Source organism: Oryzias melastigma, linkage group LG1 (genome assembly GCF_002922805.2).
Source record: "Oryzias melastigma strain HK-1 linkage group LG1, ASM292280v2, whole genome shotgun sequence".
In the NCBI taxonomy this organism is placed as follows: Eukaryota; Metazoa; Chordata; class Actinopteri; order Beloniformes; family Adrianichthyidae; genus Oryzias; species Oryzias melastigma.
In genome coordinates this window covers 612196-632424 of record NC_050512.1, presented here as the reverse complement: position 1 = coordinate 632424, position 20229 = coordinate 612196, and the positions used below count along the sequence as shown (strand labels likewise).

Genomic DNA, 20229 nt, shown 5'->3' with positions numbered 1-20229 from the left:
GGTAAAATGGTTATACTATGTTGGTTTAATTTGTGTATTTCTTTGAGTGAATATAAATAGTTTGTTTTAATTTACGGAAATATGTTTGAAAGTCTTTTAACTCGTGATGCACATCACAACCGTTATACAGTGAAATGATGACTCAGACAGACTCCGACCAATCACTGCTCACTCACGTTGTCTGGTAATGTCGTCCATATTGTGGAAAAATGGCGACTAAATTGACTGAACCTCAGTGGAACCGGAAGTAAACCCTTGATGTCACACACTCTGTCCAGTTCTCTCTTATACAGTTAATCGTCCAAATTGAGGTGGCTGACAAGAATCTGACTCAAGAAATCGTGTTCAGTGTGAATGCAGCATTACGCATTTATCTACAAGTTAGGAAGTGTTTTGTCTGTGGCCGTCAGTCAGTCAGTCAGTCAGAGTGAGTTGTGTGATTGCACCATGTGGAGTCTGTCAAGTCAAACTGCCCCCTCCCACGACAAAGACAAGAGAAAGAACAGAGGAGCTTTGCATAACTTTGCAGAGAGGATTTTCAGTCATACTCAGATTACTTCTGCTGAAATGGTCATGCACTCTGCATAGCAGAGGACTCATTCGAGGAATCACACTGGAGACAAATCACAAGTCATGAAGTGGAATAAACTCTGGTGGAAATTAAGGAAGAAAGTTAGAAGTCTAAGGCAAAGCAACTCTAAAAGAAAGCACTGATAGTAAGTCTGGAGGAAAAACAGAAACATGACACGATGTTGCCTACAGTAACATCACGCCTTGTCGACATAAGTCATGGCCATCATGACTTATTTCTTTCTGACCAACATCCTGTGGTAACATAATATATAGAAAATCATGGAAACGGTTTGAATTCTGTGCAAGTGAGGAAAGGGACAAGAAACAACTGTTTGCCACAGAGGAAGAGTACATTTGTGTTGTTGTGGGTATTGGTGCAAGACTGTGGTGGTAGTGGTACTATAAACTGTTGAAAGAAAGTTTCCACCAGCTCTTTTTGCAAAAGTACGTAACATTATTCAAATGTGTATTTTATTCCTTTAGGACAGGAGAATGCAGATTTCTGGCAGCCACAGAGACAGACTTTAAAAAACAGAAAAAATCAGGTATAGAAACTGAAGGAAAAGAAAAGGAAGTGTAATCTGTTGAATGATAAGTCTATATTCAGCAGGGAGTGCCCCTCTCACACCAATGCACACTACTTACTCTCTCTTCGTGTCTGAGTTCCCTGTCTTATCTTCATTTCCTCTTTACAGTAGCTTGAGTCTAAAGCAATATTAGTGACACTTGACAGCAGGCGAGTCAACTCGAGAGGCAAGAAACGAGCAGCTCGTTCATTTAAAGGACGGCTTTTTTATGTCGAGTAGAAGCCCAAAGGTGGTTAGATCAGATCATTTGCATGGTTATGTTGTTGAAGATAAGCTTTGACATAAATCGGGAGCTTCAGTGAAAATGACCCAGTGTTTCTGGATGGTGGACTGATGTACTGAAGAACGTTTAAGGTAACTTTCTTTAAAGGAAGGGTTACTAAACCCCCATCTTTCATTTATGTTGTTTTCCTGCAATAGATGTAAGTGTAAAAACGACTTTCCAGAAACTGGCTCTGTCTAACAAGCATTTAGAAGTTTTGAACTCCTCTGTTCTGCCCGCCTTCTTTTGTTTCTCTCAGCTCTTTTTCTTGCAGTTTTACACTTTAGAACCTTTGATCTGTGCCACTTCAACAAGAATGGGACCGGGAGGCATGTCAGAGACTGGTGACGGCGCCCAGCCCCAGGTTTTTGTGGTTGACAGCCAGGCCAGCTACCTCCATGTACCTGTTCAGAGGAGGACCAAATGGGCCTGGGATGGTCAGAAGTTCCTGCTTCTACTGGTGGGACTGACGGTGATTGGACTCTTTGTGGAAGGATTTCTCATCAACAATCTTTATCAGAGGACTCGGGTGAGGCTGGTGTTCGCACTTGTTGAAAGAGAGGCAGAATCTCCAGTGGAAATTCCTTTTCCTTTGGAAGTTCCGCGTTTCGCTCGGCGTCATAAGCAGACAGTAGCACTTTCTGTGGGCAGTTTCAGAGACGTCACTCACACTTAAAGCAGGAGGTCACCAATAGCAAGCATTTACTTTCCTTCCCTTTTCCCTCTACCTCTGAAAGGTGCATGTCCGAACCATTAACTGTCATAATTGCTGCACACCTGAGTCTTCTGTAGCTTGTTCTGAGCATAGTGACAGAATGTCCACTTCAGTTTCACTGCAAGAACGCTTAAACACAAAATCTTTGACACAGTGTAACTTTCAACCGGTAACATGATCATTCCAGTAGATTGTGAAGGAAAAGCGTCTCATCAAGCCGCTTCTCCTTCACAATCTACTGGAATGATCATGTTAACAATTAAAAATGACAGTAAACCAAAGAACATTTTTTTATGGAACAATAGTACTTCTAATGTGTTCACTCTTACACCCATGTGTTGTAATGGCTAGACTCGTCGTATTCTTGGACATAACACGCAACAATTTCTGTCCAAGCATGTACAGATTATTCTACTGGATGAGGAATTTTTCCTCTCTGCCTGCAGGGATTTTCCTCCTGTAATCATCTCTGCAAAAACATGTCCGGTCCTTCACTTTCCAGCCAGCAGGTAGAGCACTTCAACAATTTGAACCCTTTTTTGAAAACTTTATTCTTTAAACTCTTGTTGCTTTTCATCAGGGAACTCTACAGGGCCGAGTAGGGTCAAAAGGTAGGTCTGAAATGCTTTTATTGTTACAACATCAACTAAAGTTGTCGTTAATATTTGCATGTTATGAATTTCTCTATAAACTGTTGTTATGAGTATTAACAACTTATTAGTTTTTCTTTAAACCTGTAAACAAATCCAACCTATGCATAACTTGACATTTTGCTCAGGATTTTTAATTTTAGATGTTCCCACATCTTTTAATCTCACTTTAGACCCCAGTAATGTGTTGGGAGAGAACGACATAATGCAGTGGATAAAAAATGCTGAGGCCAGCATCCAGCACGAATGGTTCCAAAAGAGACCCTTTGCTCACCTTTTGGGTAAGACAACGCAATTCTTAGGATAAAACCGATCTCGAGATTACACCGTTGAACTAAAGGTTTAGGTTTAATCGGAATCGTGAGAATCAATGGTTTGGGGAAAAAATTGTTCTAGATGTATCAATTATAATTAAAAATTATTTATTTTATGAATTTAAATAATCAATAATCAAAAAATTATACGATTACAAGTAAAATTAACAAGAGGAACTGAATGTAAGGTGTATTTTGAAGATCACACAAACATGGCTGACATTCCAGATATCGCAATCTGAACAGAATCATTGGATATTTGCATCATTGCTTTCTGAATTGAATCGTTAAGTTCTTAATCAAATCGTTGCCTCCTGAATTAAAACGTTGCAACCTGAATCGAATCATTACAACCAGACTTGAATAGTTGCCTCCTGAGTTAAATAGTTTCCTGCTGAAATGAATAGTTAAGTTCTTAATTGAATTGTTGCCCCCTGAATCCAATCATTGCCTTCTGATTCAATTCATCAACTTCTGAATTTAATCACTGCCTACTGAATTAAATTATTGCCTCCTGAAGAACCAAAAAAAAACAAACCTTAACGGGACTTGAAATGTTGAGTTTTGTTTTCCTGTTCAACTCCATCATGTCTTTTATGGTCTCTTTAGGCCCCAGTCACGTGTCAGGAGAGGATGACGTTGTGCAGTGGGTAACAGATGGTGAGACCGGCATCAAGAACATGCAGTACAAAGAAGGTCGATTGAAGATTCAGGAAGATGGTCATTACTACCTCTATTCAAAAGTGCAATTGATTGGAGTCGAGGAGTGCAAACTAATTCAACACAAAGTGATGAAAAACACCAGTGCCTACGGCATGTCTATAGATCTTATGCAATCCAAAAGGTACGGCCGTCTATCATTCTTCACTTCCTTCCCTCCCCTTTCCTGTCATAGACTTGCACATGTGTTTAGAAACACTTTACTTCTTCAAATCTGAACCTTCCTTATGACATCTTTGGTTTGCGTCCTGCAGTAATCGCTGCTGGATCCCCAAACAGCAGAGTGCAAAGACGACACAAAAGGAAGAGCTGTGGAGCAGTTTCTTGGCTGGGATTTTCCATCTACACAATGGGGACGAAATCTTTGTTACGGTGGAGAAAACAGAGAACTTGCGACCAGGACCTACAGAAAACTTCATGGGGGCCTTTATGGTTTCTCCATAGGATTATAAAAATGTATCTGAGCCATTTTATTCATATATATACTTGTGCCCAAATGGTATTATCTAGTAAATATAGTTGATGGAAATATTTATGACAAACATAACCACTGTGACAACGAGGTATCTGATATTCAGCTTTATATATTTAATGCTAAATTTCACAACATGTTTTGTTGTTATAATAAAGTTTTTTAAATACAATTTTGAGAGGTGACATTGGTTCCAAAGGCAAATGGATGCAAAAAAACATACATATATACAAGAGTTTTGGAAAAAGCAGGTCAAATTCTGTAAAAATGTAAAGTTTATAAACTTTTCAGAGATATTCAAAAAGCCATTTTCAGGAAACCAAACCACGGAGAAAGAAACGTTGTTCAGGTTTGCCACTTTCTGCTTGCAGAAGGCAGCGTCCCTTGAACCCAAACAGTAACCACAGCTTCCTGCAGGACCTTCTCTGCCTCGCTGATCATCACTAAGCAAGAACGCAGTCTAACAGAGTGGCCAGCACGCTCTTCCTTACCAGTTCAAGAACTAAGAGCTTGTTTTCAGGTGGAGGGGAGAAACAAAGCAAGCAGCACAGGTGTATGTTAGCATCTAACGGTGCTGGAAGGACGAACATTTCTATTTCTATGGTGGAACGAAGGCTATAAAATGTGCTCTGGATCTGTCATGAGGCAAATGTTTAGAACATGTTTGGATTTTTACAAAAAGACAACAAACCAAAACATTATCTGAAAAAAAAATAAAAATCACAGCGCAACACAAAGGTACAAAGCTCTTCCTCTATCAACCAAATTGTTTGGAGCTTAGGCTGCTGAAACACGCCAACAAACAACTGCAAACCCACAAAATGCAACTGCAGAAATATAACTGTGCAAGATATTCAACCTACACAAACGCCTGCAAGGCAGCAAGTGTGTACAGAGAGCAGGATGTGGTTAGGTTTGGATGCAGTGAAAACAGGGGGTTGGAGTTGTTGACTCAGCTTTTCTCACATTTTTACACAACACACCAGTTTCATGTGGAAAAAAAAGCAGACAGGCATGGATATTTGAGTGTGAGGGGATTTTATTATTGAGTTAAAAATGCAAAAGAATTGAAAAAGAAAACAATTCTAAACAGACAAAACTGTGCAGAAAGACAGATGGCAACATAGAAGAACCAAAAAAAAAATCTAAGTGGAGACAAAACCACAGAAGCCGAGATGAGTAAAAAGACCGACCTCAAATGCAGTTAGACATTTGGGTCATTTCCTTTTGTGAGATACAGATAAACATCAGTAGATCTGAAAAAAATACAGATCCTTGTAGACTACCAGCGAGACAGTTATAGGACACAAAAAGAAATCAAGTTGTTGCAAATTTTCAAAGCACAAGGTCTATTAACTTGCAATAAGAGTTTTAATTTCCAAATTTCTTATTCATTTGAACTCAAATTAGACCACATTCATCTAATGCTTCATGCAGTGGAAAGAGCAACATCACACATATGCTCTCTTTTCTGTCAGCCACACAGGTTGTTTGTCACATCAAGCTGCGGTCTACTTCAGACCACCTCATCTGCTGTTCTTGATTCCATGAAAACATTGACTTTGCCCGTTGAGGTTTCAGACCTTCTCACCTAGCAGAACAAAAATTCATCCAGAATGTTCAGAAATTACTGATCAACCCTCTCTTGCAGGAATTATACTAAGATAAATGTATCAGTCCACCAAACATCAAAGTAATTCTATGGTAATGTGTAGGAATAACTGTAAATAATTCGAAATCTGATATGTTGTAATGGTGGTTGATGTGTCTAAAACATGTTTAGAGATAATGTCTATGAAATGAGAATAATATAACAAAAGTAACAGTCATGAACTCAGTATCAGCCATCATAGGATCTAGCTTCCCATCAACTGTTATTTCTGAACTGAGCATCTTCTCTTTGTTTAGTATCTCATATCATCCCAGCATGCAAGGCCAAGTGGGCCCATGTGGTTTAAAAGTGGGCAGAAAATGTGGGTCATGAATGGGTATTTCTGTGGTGGACCCACCTGGGTTAGCTTGCTACGCTAGCCAGCTGCCCAGTGGACAGCGGAGCTCCCTAGATCACTACAGGGGAGCTCGCTAGCTCGATACAGCAGAACCTCGCTAGCATGTACCCCCATCGGGAGGCTAGTTAGCATAGCGGGCCAACCCACTTAGTGTGCACTTCAGCCAATGTGGGCAAACACAAGTGGGACCACTACAGAAACTGCAGACAAACCCATCAGGGCCCCACATTTTCTGCCCACTTTTACTCCAACTTATCAAAGACAAATGCATGTAAAACAACAAGACACCAATCCGTAGATTAGAAAATCAGCTTTGCAATTGTGACATACTTGGGGATGAGAATGTGTTGGAAATATGTATATTAGTTTATCATGTGATACTTAAACAGAACAGATACAAAACAGCTGCAGGTTTTCATGCAAAGCAAATGTAACAATCCTTTCTACTGAGAAATAAGATCTTTTCGGGACTGGAGGTGAATCTCTAGATAATTTGAATTAATTTTGAATTCTAATTTGAATTATTTGTGGTCATCATCCATTAGAAATCTTTTACATTCTGGATGACAGTCTGTAGATACAGTTATCCAGAATGCAGTCCTCATACACACCAGGGAGCTGGGCATAGTATGACTTTAGAGCTGGCAGCCCCTGGATCAGTCCTGGATAGGAAACAGTTGTGGTGCCTCTCACCTTGTGGTTGCTGGGATGTGTCTTCTGCGTGTCCCTCAGCTGTACAGGTGAAGCAGTGGTAGATGTAGAGCTCATAGGTTGGTCACCAGCCACTGAGTCTGTTGGCTCTCGTTTTCTTCTCAATTCAATTCAATTTTATTTATATATCCCAAAATCACAAAGGAAATTTGCCTCATGGGGCTTCATGCAGGTAATTTTAAAGATGCAGAAAATTAGTGATAAAATATGAAAAAATAGCTAAAGACTAAACAGTCTAAATAAACTGGTTATCCCTGCCCTTAGACCCTCCCTCCCGGTAAGGAAAAACTCCTAAAAAAAACCTGAGTCAGGAAAAAAGAAGAAACCTTAGGGATTCCCACATGAAGGAGAGATCCTATCCCAGGACGGACAGGAGATACCAGAACAGTTAAAGAAAGATTAGCTTCTACAACTACGTATCTAAAAGAGTTCATTCAGATGGAGCTGAGGGACGAGTGATGATGAAGTCCACAGTCAAGATGAAGCAGAAGTGCAGTCCACGTCCAGGAGCAGGAGGACAGACGACCACCAGGAATCAGGTAGTATGTATTCTCAGCTGGTAAATCTGGCTCATGCAGGTTGTCTCCACCAGGGGGCTCTGGTGGTGGTGCAGCAGGGTCTGGTGCCGGAGGCTGATGGTTTACGAGGGTTGCTGTGGTGCAGCGATAGGGCCGTCAACTCCTGATTGGAAGATCGCAGGTTCGGTTCCGCCTTGCCGGTTCATGTGTTGAAGTGTTCTTGGGCAAGACACTGAACCCCACATAGCCTCTGGTGGGAGGTTGGTGTCAGTGTTCACCAGAGGAGGCGCCATGTGTGTGTGTGTGTGTGTGTGTATGAAGGGGTGTGTGGGTGTGTGAAGGGGTCTGTGACTGTAAAAGCACTTTGGGCCTTGAAGGAAGGTAGATAAGTGCTATATAAGTATACACCATTTGCCATTCATTGCTAGGATTCTGTCTTGCCTGTAGGATCTAATGATTGATTCATAAGAGGATGAGGTTGTTCACCTTTCGGCATCTCCACCGTGAATCAGCTTTCACCAGTCCACACAGACTTTTTATGCCAGATGCCCTTCCTGACATAACTCTGTGTTTTATCCAGGTGGGAACCAGCACAGGGAGACCCAAACCCTGGCCCCTCTGTGGTCAGGGGGAAGCTGAGGTTTTGTTGATGAAAGGAAGTTGAGGTAGCTATATCCATCCATCTTTTTCTGCTAATCCTAGACCGGGTCACGGGGGCAGCAGTCTAAGCAAAGATGCCCAGACTTCCCTCTCCCCGGCCACTTCCTCCAGCTCCTCTGGGGGGACCCCGAGGAGTTCCCAGGCCAGCCGAGAAACATAGTCTCTCCAGTGTGTCCTGGGTCTTCCCCGGGGTCTCCACCCAGTGGGACGTGCCCAGAACACCTCTCCAGGGAGGCGTCCAGGAGGCATCCGGACCAGATGCTGGAGCCACCTCAACTGGCTCCTCTCGATGCGGAGGAGAAGCGGCTCTACTCCGAGCTCTCTCCGGGTGACCAAGCTCCTCACCCTATCTCTAAGGGAGCGTCCAGCCACCCTCGGAGGAAACTCATTTCAGCCACTTGTGGTCGGGATCTCGTTCTTTCGGTCACGACCCAGAGCTCATGAGTACTGGAACGAAGATCGAGCAGTAAATTAAGAGCTTTGCTTTCTGACTCAGATCTCTCTTCACCACAACGGACCGGTGCAATGACTGCATGACAACGGAACCCGCTCCAATCCACCTGTCAGTTTCACCAAAACAAATTCCCACAAACCCTCCAGCACCCAAAAGAGGGTGTGTATCTGGGTCACTGCTCCATGAGCCAGACAGAAGCTACACTGTTGTCCCTAGAAGGCAACAAGTTGTGCTTCTGCCACCGACACGCTGCGCCAATTTTCCTAGGACTTTAGATTGCGTCTGTACACAGACTTAAAAATAGAAACTGGATGCTATGGATGCATGAGGATAGAGTGGAGCAGAGAGCTCGTGGCCTTAGCAACTTGAAAGTCACATTTACAAGCTTTTTCCAATGACCTTTTTGCACCGGCTCCTGATCCGTAACAATTTGAATAAAGAAATGATCAGAAATGTAGTTTTAATGATAACTTTCTTTCCTCTCTCATGAGGAAAATGCTTCAAGAACATATTAAAAGAACACCAGAAACACTGTTTTCATTGGAGTGGGACTTTAATATTTGGTCACCATTACCTGAAACAGGAGATTCAGAATCACTGAAGTAGTTTAATGCTTTAACACCAGATGTTGTCAAGGACACCTAAATATCAAACACTCTTTGACACACTGTAAATCCTCAACTGTTTAAACAATCAATCAAACCAGCCGATTCTGATGTGGAGAAAAGCAGCTTTGCACCAATATGAAATACTTCACAATGAAGGACACTTTTCTTTGCATCAGAGTCTACATTTATTGCATAAATGGTGAAGGAGTTGCAGTAGTGGAATATTGGAGCCAGCGTGTGAGCTAACGTGTGAGCTAATGTGACCCGGTGTTAACAGGTGAGGTGTGTTCCTCATGCAGTCCTTTAATGTAATGAGGAGGGACGGCTGATGGTGGTGGGTCAAGTCATGATCAGTCAATCCCAGAGCGACCCCCTGCTTATCATCAGACTGAGACTGATATCATTAGATCATAAAACATATAGAACATTTTAGTGAACGTCCAACAACACTATAGGGACCCTTTTTACTGTTTTTAACATTTGCCAATAAATCACAATTATGAAGTAAGTCAAGTTATGAGTTCAATCATCTTTTTGGGGCGTACCATTCTCATTGGGGCGTACCATGATGTTTATACCTATCATACTTTCAGAGAAGGTGTGTCATTGTTTGTGACTGACAGCAGCTGGCAGAGAGCCTCAGTATGGTAGGAGTACATAAGGTATTCAGAGTAGATGAGGTAACTGAAATACATGTTGGAAACTGTGCAATGAGGTCCTGGCCCTATTTTTTTTTTAAACACACCCTGCTGGTAAGTTTACTTTCATTTTTATTTGTTACACTGAAGCAGTAATTAGAAGTTCTTCAAAAGCCTCATTTCACAGTTCAGGCATGTCTCGTGTAGATCAATGCTGTGTTGAGTAAATCTTCTCCAAAAGAATTTAAAGCTGATTCTTGATAAAGTTGTCCACATGTATGTGATTCTCCAGAGGAGACCTTGAATCAGTCTTTAGCTGTAGTAATTTGGATGACATCCTCCTGTGCTCTGTAGTTTCAGAAAGAATGAGTGTTCTGCTCTTGCAAAGGAAGATTTGCAGATATAAAATGGGAGAGGCTGACTCAAGTTGATGCTAAAACAAAACAATCCCTTTTGACTGGATTTCTGTTTTTGCTTGCATTGGTTTAACACTCAAATACAAACAGCTGCAGTTTTTCCTGCAAAGAAAACAATGAAAACAATTTCTTCTTAACTGATGCATATATTTTATATTCTTTTTTCATTTTACTGGACTCTGTTGTACAGAAGATTAATTACTGACCTTTATCAGCTGACCTTTAAAATGATTGAATTGCATCACAAACACCCATCTATACAATGAAAACAACCTTTTCATGTGCCGCAGTTCTACTTTTCCACTAAAAACATCACCAGAAAAGTAAATATTCATTTTTACCAAAATGCTGCTGTCCTGAAATTGACCCAATAAAGACACAATTACAAAACTATATATACATGATCATCAGAGTCCTCACATTGATTTTAAAAACCCTCGTTTTCAAAGTTTCAACATGTTTTGTTAGTTTCTGTGAGGAAAATTGGGTTTTTTCTCTGCAAAACCTTAGAATCAAGCCACTGTTGGGCGAATGCAGGGTACACCCTGAACTACACACAATTCAGAGACACCAATGAACTCACACATGCACAAGACAAACATGCAAACTCCACACAGAAAGGTCCCGGCCAGGATTCAAACTGAGACTTTCAGGTTATGAGGCGATAGCACTAACCACTACACCACCGTGCCGCTCTCAGTCACAGGCAATCAACTGTGAGTTGTGGTTCAGACCGTTAGGCAGCTAAAAGGTGATGTTGAACTCTGTAAAGCTGTAGCATCCATCCACTGTGTTTTCAGTAAAGGACCTGTGGCGGAAAACATGACCACCCTCTTTACTATAACATAAAAGTATTGCTGAAAACACAGACAGGAATCAATGAATTAAACATAAGAGCAACAAGGAGCTGTAACCAAAAAAATAATAAATAAAGTTTGGTTGGGCTCAAAAAGACTCACTGGAAGTTTATAACAGCTTGGCCAAAGCGAACAGCAAGATACTACATTTTCTAAATGTAATACTAGTGTGTGCAGAGTTGCGGGCACTAACGTCTGTGCGTGCTAGCGTGGGTTGACAGTCTCACAGCAGCCCGAAGGCGGTGAAGTTCCTTCTGACTTACGCATTTACCAAACCCTTTTGAAGTCCTTCAAATGAGATTGAGGGAGCAGAAGCATCGGTCTAGGCTCGGCCACTGACATCATGTTTCTGGTATGATAAATATCTCTCACCTAAAAAAGAAAAAATGGTGAGGATTTTACCCTGAGCTGGAGATCATAGCTGAGTCTAAAAGGATCCTAATCCCAGAAGCTTGTCTGGAAGGAAGAGCCGAGGGAGCCAGTGTGTTCTCTATTCAATGCAGTTTGATGGTTTCTGAAAAGTGTAAAATGTGGTCATTTCCACCTTTGTTTGAACTATTAAGTGTTATATTAAGGAATGAGATTTATTTAATGTCAACTCCCATCAGATGCAGATAAAAAGGTTCCGGTATAAATGGTTGTTTTAAATGCTGAAAATAGTTACGTGTGATTTCAAGCTTTCCTAGACCAGAATTTCTCAGGGAAGGAGACCGATGAGCTTTCACAGTCAACAATAGTTCCTGAACTTTCAGCGTAATCGGAATCCAGACGTAACTTAGATGTTGATAAATGTTTTTCCCAAAATAAATAAACTAATATTTTGGTATATCTAGCACAGAAAAAAGCAAGTTTAGTTTCTGATGTGGTATTAAAAAACACATTTAATCAGACATGTATACAGATGTGTTTTTACAAGCGTAACAGTGGAAAATGTTGTATTTTTAGCATATACTAACACAAGAGATGCATGTTTGTTTGCAGACTCACAGCTTTTTTTTTAAAAAAACCACATGACAAATAAACAGGATGTGAAATGCATCCAGTCCCTGCAATGCACTTGATAATGACAGGGAACTTTCCCTCATCTGTAAATGTATCATTTATTCCACCTTAACAACTCATTGATTGAGGTCTTCACATGAACACCAGAAACAACTGTATTCACCACATTTGAGTTTAATATAAATTACAATAAAAATACATTCAGCACTGAGAAGACGTCCATAGGACTTACATTTCATTCCCATAAAAAATATCTTTGAGCTTGAAATCCAAATGTAACGTGCAGACAACATGTCATCCTCTGTTTTATCAACAGGTGGGCTTCAAGTCGTCGCTTCAGCACTCGGCCGAACCCCCTTTTACTGAAAGGTTGTCAAAAGAAACAGATGATGAGCTTGTGAGGTTCTGACCTGCCCACAGAAAACGTGATGTTGCAGCTCTTCATGTCATGGAAACAGAACTATAAAGTCAAGATGATCACCGTGTATTGCACATTGACAGAAATGTAGTGGCACCTACATGGAAACATGTTTTCACAGAAAATACATGAACATGCATAAATAACTACAGCTTAAGAAATAAATAGAACATTTTTTAAAATAATTTACAAATAAAAATGGTTTTGTTTCTCTCTTCTTCCAGTTTGATTTCTGATAGCTGAATTTTCACCGGAAATCCACCTTAAAAAAAACTTGCAGACATTGCTGACAGCACACGCCTGCTTTCAAAGCGGCGCTGGTGCGGGGCTACTTTACTTTCATGGTCATTAACGCAACACTCACTTGTGTTCAAATCTGCAGGGAAGCTGCCATTTACAGGTCACAGGTACGTCCGAGTCGAGACGACCACGCCTCAGCCTGTATCAGCCTATAAAGAACATCCCCAGTCCTGAACCTTTCTTCTCAAGCTTCCAGTCTGTCGGCTCTGGCTTGGGTAGTTCTACTCTCATCTGAGTAACCAGGCCTCTCCTGTCCAAATCGACCACAGTCCAGCACTTGTGGCTCACAGACCTTTTATCCCCCTTCAGATACACATCACAGTGGAGCTTGTCGTCCACCTGCAGTCTGAGGAGGCCATCACTACACTCGTGTGTGCAGGTGAGGTTGACTTCAATGTAAAGGAAGTAGGCCCCGGCCTGGCGCGGCGTCAGGGAGTGATGATCTTGGTTGAAGACAAAGTTGCTTCCGACAGACGTCCCTTTGGCAATGTTGACCAGTCCCAATGGTATGGTCTTGTTCTCCACCTCGGCTGAGGGAAGACACAAACATGAGACCATAAGACAGTGTCTGCAAAATCTGCTCCGTGCTGCATTCTAAAGTGTACATTTGATATTGGATTGTTGACACGTCAAACCAACATTTTGTTAAACTTTCCATCAGTACTTATTCTTCTTAAAGACTTATTCTATAGATTTGAAAAGCGGTTTCAAAATCAAGGTAATGACATCCATGTTTGTTCACCCATAGCAAAGAGCAGAACACTTGAAGTTGAGTATATACGTGTATATGTGTGTATGTGTGTAGACGTGTGTGTGTGGGGGGGTGGGGGGTGTCTTGTTTTCTGTTTATAAAACTTGATTGTTTTTCTTTAAAGCACTTTGAGATAAATTGTTTTTTGGAAAATTGCTGCACAAATAAGGTTTGACTTGATACTATCTAGCTTATGTCGTGTAGTAGACTAACCGAATTCTTAATTGGAACATAAACTTAAAGTATACTGCCTCACTTTTATTAAAATAGACGGAGTACACGTGTAGTAGGCTATACTTCAGTAGGGTACTTTTTGCAAAAATAAATAAAAAACACTTACAAGAGATGAGTTCTACATATGCAAAGTTGTCCATCTGTTGATAAACCAGAGAAATGTTTGTTAGAATGTGTTCATTAATGTCCAAAGAAGCAGCAGATTGTCGCTGAACTGAAGGGACAGCTTACCTTGAACGCAGGTGACGGCGGGTCCGCGAACACCTTCATGTGACCTCCGGCCTCGGCGGGGCTCGGTCTGGAGCCCAGCGCTGACAGCACCACGTACCCCCCGACGGCCAGGGCCGTTACCGCCAAGAACAGGACGAGGACGGACACGATGAGGAAGACATCCAGCCACCGGCTCCGCACGCGCTCCCTGGCTTGGAGCGACTCCTCGTCCACCTCTTTGTTCTGGTGTCCCATGGATCCGGTCGGATGCGTCACACCTCCGAGAGACACAGCAGTCCGTCTGCGCGCAGTCCCCGCGCTCCGAGAACAATGTCACGGCCTCGCGCGCTATAGGACTTTTTATCTCCCTCCAGCGCGCGCGCTCGCATGGGGAGGAAAAACGCGGAAGTCATGGGTTTCCCTCTCGCCTACACAGGCGCGCGCGCGCCCGCACACATCCACTGGAGAGGTTCTCTGTGACTCTCCGTCAGCCCGACTTCTCGGTGAGAACAGAACAGCCGGGAAACTTTCCCTGCAGCTGCGCCTCAGAGGGAGCGCGAGCGAGCGAGCGCGCGCGCTGGAAACCGAAAAGGCAAGCTTTGCTTCATTCCATCACACAACCGTGCACAACCTCCGAACCGAGCCCGGACCGGCGGAGATGAACGCGCTTCATAAAGAGTCAGCGGAAATGGTTCCGAAACAAGAGAACTTCGCCTCCTGCGAGGAGAATTAAGGAGAAAAACTGCTCTTTAGATGCCAACCACATAGGCGTGACGTCACGTCGGAAAATCTTATGTCACGTGACAGTAGAAAACGTGGAAAACAGGAGACAGAAGAGAGTGTTTTCCCGAGATTCTTCAGGATTTAGCAACGACCTCTGTGCTGTTCCAGTTCATGCAACAACAGATTGAGTCATGTGGAATTTGCTTTAATTAACTTCTGCTTTTTATTTTTAGCCTGTAATCATTCATGTACAAATAGCTACAAAAAGGGTATTGTTGTTACCACACTCATGGCACTCTATTGACCCCACCACGAAACAGAGAAATACTTCAAAATTTTGTCACTATTGTCAGGTAACTTTTTCTGAAAACAGACGGTAGAAACACTGTTAGTTCATAGCCAGTTTTCACAATAATAAGACCCAGGAGTCAAAAACTTATCTTTTCAGGTTTTACTTGCAAGCAAGGAGGTCCATTCAATGTGAACACACAAGGGTGCATTCAATAATCACAGGCAGTTAGACTGTTTTAGACAGAATCTCGTGGGATTTTGGCTTCCAATGGAGCTGAAGTCAGAACTGGGGTTCGTTTGGCGAGTGGGTGCAGACGATGTCCTCATGCAGATGCTGTTTAATAAAAAACAAAGAATATAGTGTCTAATATTTCAATCAGCTAAACGACTGAATGCAATCATGTTAAATCATCTAAATAAGAATTAAAAAAAAACACCAGAAACAGTCATAATGTCTGCGAACTATCACTTGGTATGATAATATAATTCAAACTAAGAAACTCAAAGACTTTGAACAAATAAATAGAAAATATTCAGGATGCAAAACAGATTTTCTTAACAACACTCCTTACTGCTTTCACATGGAGCTACTGGTTGCTTTAAAAAAAATCTAGTTTCCAGTTCAGTTTTTTGCATATGACAAATTGTATTTCTATTACTAGTTAGCTATTACTCCTGCGCAGGTCTAAGAAATGTTTGTTTTGATTGGTTCAGTTCCACCAGATTCATTGTAATCGGTGAGGCTATTTTATCAACACTTGGACCGGTATGTCTGTCAGAAAATGTGGGCCGGGTCTGTCTGCAGTTTCTGTGATGGCCCCACCCGTGTTTGCCCACATTGGCTTAAGTGGGGACTAAGTGGGTTGGCGCTTAATGCTAGCTAGTTGGATGGTGGACAGCGCAGCGAGCTCTACTGCCCAGGTTGTAGCAGAGCAAGCATGTGCCGTACCAAACAGCGCCCAGGAGGCGGAAGAAGCAAACTGCCGCTGATGTAGCTGAAATATTAACGAAACTCCAAAACAACCGAAAATGCCAAAATTGTCCAAAAAGCTAACAGAATGACAATTTTTAAACTGTGAAACCGTAACTTTTTAACATAATTATATATAATAAAAAGGCAGGAATATTATTCCAGAATAAATCAACTTAATCCTTAAATATTTTATTCTCCATAAAAATATATTTTGTCAAAATTATACAAGTTAGAAATAAGTGCAAGATAACATCGGGTCATTAATAACAATAAAATAAAATGGTCTGGAGGGCCGGATCCGGCCCCCGGGCCTTGACTTTGACACATGTGCTTTAATAGGTTTGAATTAAAATGAATCTTTATAGACGAGAAGGACAAACTTCTATCATGCCAGTGACTCACTGCCTGCTCTGTGTGATTGTGTTGATGATGTCATGATGTATCTTTGGAGTAAAGGGAGCTATTACTTTTTCACTTCACCCTGAAGGGCAAACCCTATGACCTGTGTTTGCCAGTCGACTTCTTTGTTTTGACAGAAGAGGTCGAGTTAATCATAAACCGATTAGGATGTCATCACAGACAGAACTTTCCCTCCTGGACCGGCAGACACGGCTGTTTCAGAATTTACTTTTAACATTTTCTGTGGAATTTATGCTGATGACACTCAAAATCTTTTCTTCTGGTTGGTCAGCTGGTTGTACTGTTGTCAGTCAATGACGTAACATTTGTGTTTTCACTAAATAGGGAAGTGTAACTGCATGAACTGAACAAAACAGAAGAAGGGATTTTTTTTTTGGGGGGGGGATTTAAATAGTCTGACATCATCATCATCATTAAAGTTTTTATGAAATAAACAAAACCTATTAATAGGAGTCTACAGTTTGATTACATGAAGAGATAAAAACAAAATTGGAAATAAATCTTAACAGAAACAACAGTGAAGCTGGGAACTAAAACTGTGGCTGTTCACCACAACCGCTGCACTTTAAAGCCCGGGTCAGGGGTGTCCCTCGTTAGTGACGAAGACCAGACCAACTTTCCAGCAAGAATGTTTTTTTTACTATAATACAAAATGTAAACATTAACAATACAATACAATATTACAATATACAATATTTTGATTTCTTTACAAAAAATATAAATGTAGTTTTGGAAAAATGACTTTCATTTTCATATTTGATGGTAAAGAAAAATAAAAGCTTCCTACAACAAAAACATAGTAGTTCCTGTTTAAACATGACGGTTGTTACCAAAATTAGCCTCAGCATTGAAATTTGAAACAAAATAAAAATAGATTTTATGAATGCATGAAATTCTCCTGTCACATTTAAGGGTCCACTGAAATGTAAAATGCTGCTTTTGGTGTTTTAAGATGCACTTGTGTCATTTTTCTAATGATGGAGGTCAAAGAGGAAAGTTTAAAAATGCATTCCTCAGTATTTCTAATCATTGTTCACCAGAAGCAGATAAAAATGCAGTTAGATAAAAGCCTGTAGCTGTGATGTAGATGCTACAGCGGCTACAAGCTGCCATTCTGATGCATCCTGCAGACAAATAGATCCATGAACGTCTTTGGTTTCCTCGTCTGAGCTGGATTCTTGATCACCATTTTTGAGAGATATTGTTTGGTTTAGGCTGGGATTGTGAGGGACTGTAAGCAAACAGGAGAGGGTGGAAGCAAAAGGATGATGGGAAATGAGTGCAGGCTAACGCTACGCCAACAGCTCAGAGGTGAATTTCCAATAAACTCCTGCTGCTCTGCAGAAACTATGTCCTGGAAAACAACACAGGTTTTTGGATTTAGACTAAAAACTGACGTTAAGAGAGGGTTGGGAATTCTTCAAGATTTTCATCAGTTCTAGATTTGTAAAAACCCTTCAACAAAACTGTAATACTGTGATGGGAAAGATAAGAGAACTGTTTCTTTTTTTTTTTGAGTGGGAGTGGTAGAGATTGGGAAGTCAGTGTGAAACAGAGAGCCTGAAAATGTAGCGTTAGTAGAAGGTCACATGTTACGCAGAGCAAAAAGCCCCATCTCTTCTGTCCCTCAGAGGAGACACTATCAGTTAAAGTTTCATGAATGTAACTCAAATATATTCATTACTAGTTTATGTTTTTTTAAATCTTCCAAAAGCAAAAGACTTCTTTTTAGAGGCTGAAGTGGTTAAATGTTTTTTCTTTGCCACCGGTGTTAAATTTTTTCCCAGATAGAAGTTTTCTATCCTCCAGCAGAGGAAACATCACACTGACTGTATTAGTCAGCGAGGTTCTGAACTGTGTCATATGGAGGGATGTAATACGTTTTCTGGTTGTTGCTTGATTTCCCCTTACTGAAAATGACAGAATCTCAAGCCAAGGTTTGAGATCATTTCAGCAGCTCAGAGATTCATGTGATTTTTACTGAACAACTTTTTCCATCTTTGGTAGAAGATCCCAACGCACAAACACACAGAGCCTACTGGGTTCTGGTCAATGACATACACAGGCCATTCTGACTTTGAATCAAAGGGATCTATGGGCTTCTTTTCACCCAGAAGTTACCGTCTCCATTTTCAAATTAGATTTGGAGCAGTGCACATGTGACATCTTTCCATTTTCCCTTACGAAATGAAAACAAAACTTGCTGACTTTCAGCAGAAAGAGAGCAGTTTCGTCTACCGTGCTTTTGTTGCTCTCACAGCAGAATCACTCAACAGCTAACAGCTAGTAAGAACTGGGACGAAGTGATTGCAGTATCACATCAAAACATTAAAAGGTCAGGGAGATTGAAAACTACATGCAAGCAAATGTTGAAAAGAATATGACAGAACCACAACCTTTATTTGTAGAATTCCTTTGCAAATTGATTTAAGTGTGTTTCACAAATACGACAGACCATAGAGACCCAATCACAATGAATACAAATGCAATGAGAAATTATTACTCAGAGTTGTATGTGTATGGTCTAGCTAACGAAGAGTTAAATGATACAAAACATAGGTTTCATTAACAAGCCTTCAGAAGTACATACTAACCATATTTTGACTGAGCAGTTTCAGAGAATCTTGTGATCTTAGATGTAATAAGGAAGGCTAAAACAGGGCAACACTATCGTCATGTTAAATTCTATTTCAATGTAGAAACTTCTAACATTTTCATGTGTTCTGATAGAACACATGTAGTAACTCCTCACTCCAGTTAGCCCGATTTTCTGTGTTTATGTCATGTTGTGTGTTAATTTGCACACATGTGTGAAACTGATGTAAAAGTTGATAGATTTTCCAGACTTGAGCTGGAAAAAAGAAGTTGCTTCAGTCTTTTATGTGCAAATTTGGATCATTTCTCATGTTTTACTCAGAGCCTGCAGCAGGAAAATAATGAGCCAATTTGAGTTGAAAGCAAGCCCAGACCGCCATGAACAGGGATGCTCTCCCTTAATTGGAGCAACATCCTCCTGCACAGGCTGGACAGCAGGGGGCGGAGTCACCTGTCAGACTTTGACAGGTGACTCCGCCTCAGAAACAATCAGCTGTTTTATACAAGTCACACTCCACCACCTGGTGACGACTCTGATGAAGACGGAAGGGCTCCGTCGAAACATGACAGGTAGGAAACAAGTGTGTGCCTGATAACAAAATAATCAGAGCAGTTATCAGGTGAAAATAGATAGCTGTGTATTATCAACACTCAACACCAGGGTCTTATCTTAAAATCTGTGTTCCTCTGTCATGAAGCAAGCGTTAGTCGTCGCTTTGGTATCCTCTTGTGGTGTTCCTCCTTTCTCGCATATCTGCTTCCTCAACAAGTGTAAACCCAGAAGCTTGATCAGCAGCAGGCAGCACACTGCCGTCACATCACCAGCCGTTTTTCATAGGAAAATTCAACCTTTGCATTCTGCTAAATTTTTCATGTTCATTTTGTAAGTTTGCCTAAAACTATTCAGATATTTTTAAGGATTCTCCTCACATCTGACCTCTTATTCCTGAGTTTAGCTTTAATCTGTAGAAATTTAAACCGCTGAGTTTTTTTCTAAATTTTGGCCTGTTAGAGGTGAGCAAGTGAAGCTTGTTGAAGCACTAAGGCAGGGTGGTCAAACTCAATCACACAGGGGGCCAAAATCCAAAGCACACTGTAGTTCGCTGGACAAACAGGATAAACATTTATTGAACACTATAAAACTACTT

At 41.1% G+C, this 20229-nt stretch overlaps 2 protein-coding genes across 5 annotated transcripts; one reads left to right on the top strand and one right to left on the bottom strand.

Annotated features, from left to right (window-relative positions):
- Positions 1-570: 570 nt before the first annotated feature.
- LOC112137479 (tumor necrosis factor ligand superfamily member 14) lies at positions 571-4465 on the top strand. 4 transcript variants are annotated; one of them, XM_024259817.2, is made up of 7 exons: positions 571-1514; positions 1697-1951; positions 2584-2646; positions 2718-2748; positions 2961-3068; positions 3711-3945; positions 4076-4465. In XM_024259817.2, the coding sequence occupies exons 2-7, from the start codon at positions 1739-1741 to the stop codon at positions 4263-4265; spliced, it is 840 nt and encodes a 279-aa protein (XP_024115585.1). In that variant the 5' UTR covers positions 571-1514; positions 1697-1738; the 3' UTR covers positions 4266-4465. The 4 variants fall into 4 exon arrangements, with proteins under 4 accessions (XP_024115585.1, XP_036071266.1, XP_024115584.1 ...); XM_036215373.1 differs by having other exon boundaries at positions 1682-1894; XM_024259816.2 differs by having other exon boundaries at positions 1682-1951.
- Positions 4466-12320: 7855 nt separating this feature from the next.
- Positions 12321-15057, bottom strand: LOC112137317. Its single transcript, XM_024259570.2, has 3 exons — positions 14101-15057; positions 13976-14009; positions 12321-13414 (listed from the first exon to the last, which is right to left on the bottom strand). Exons 1-3 carry the CDS (start codon positions 14332-14334, stop codon positions 13029-13031), a joined length of 654 nt encoding a protein of 217 aa, XP_024115338.1. The 5' UTR covers positions 14335-15057; the 3' UTR covers positions 12321-13028.
- Between the last annotated feature and the right edge of the window lie 5172 nt (positions 15058-20229).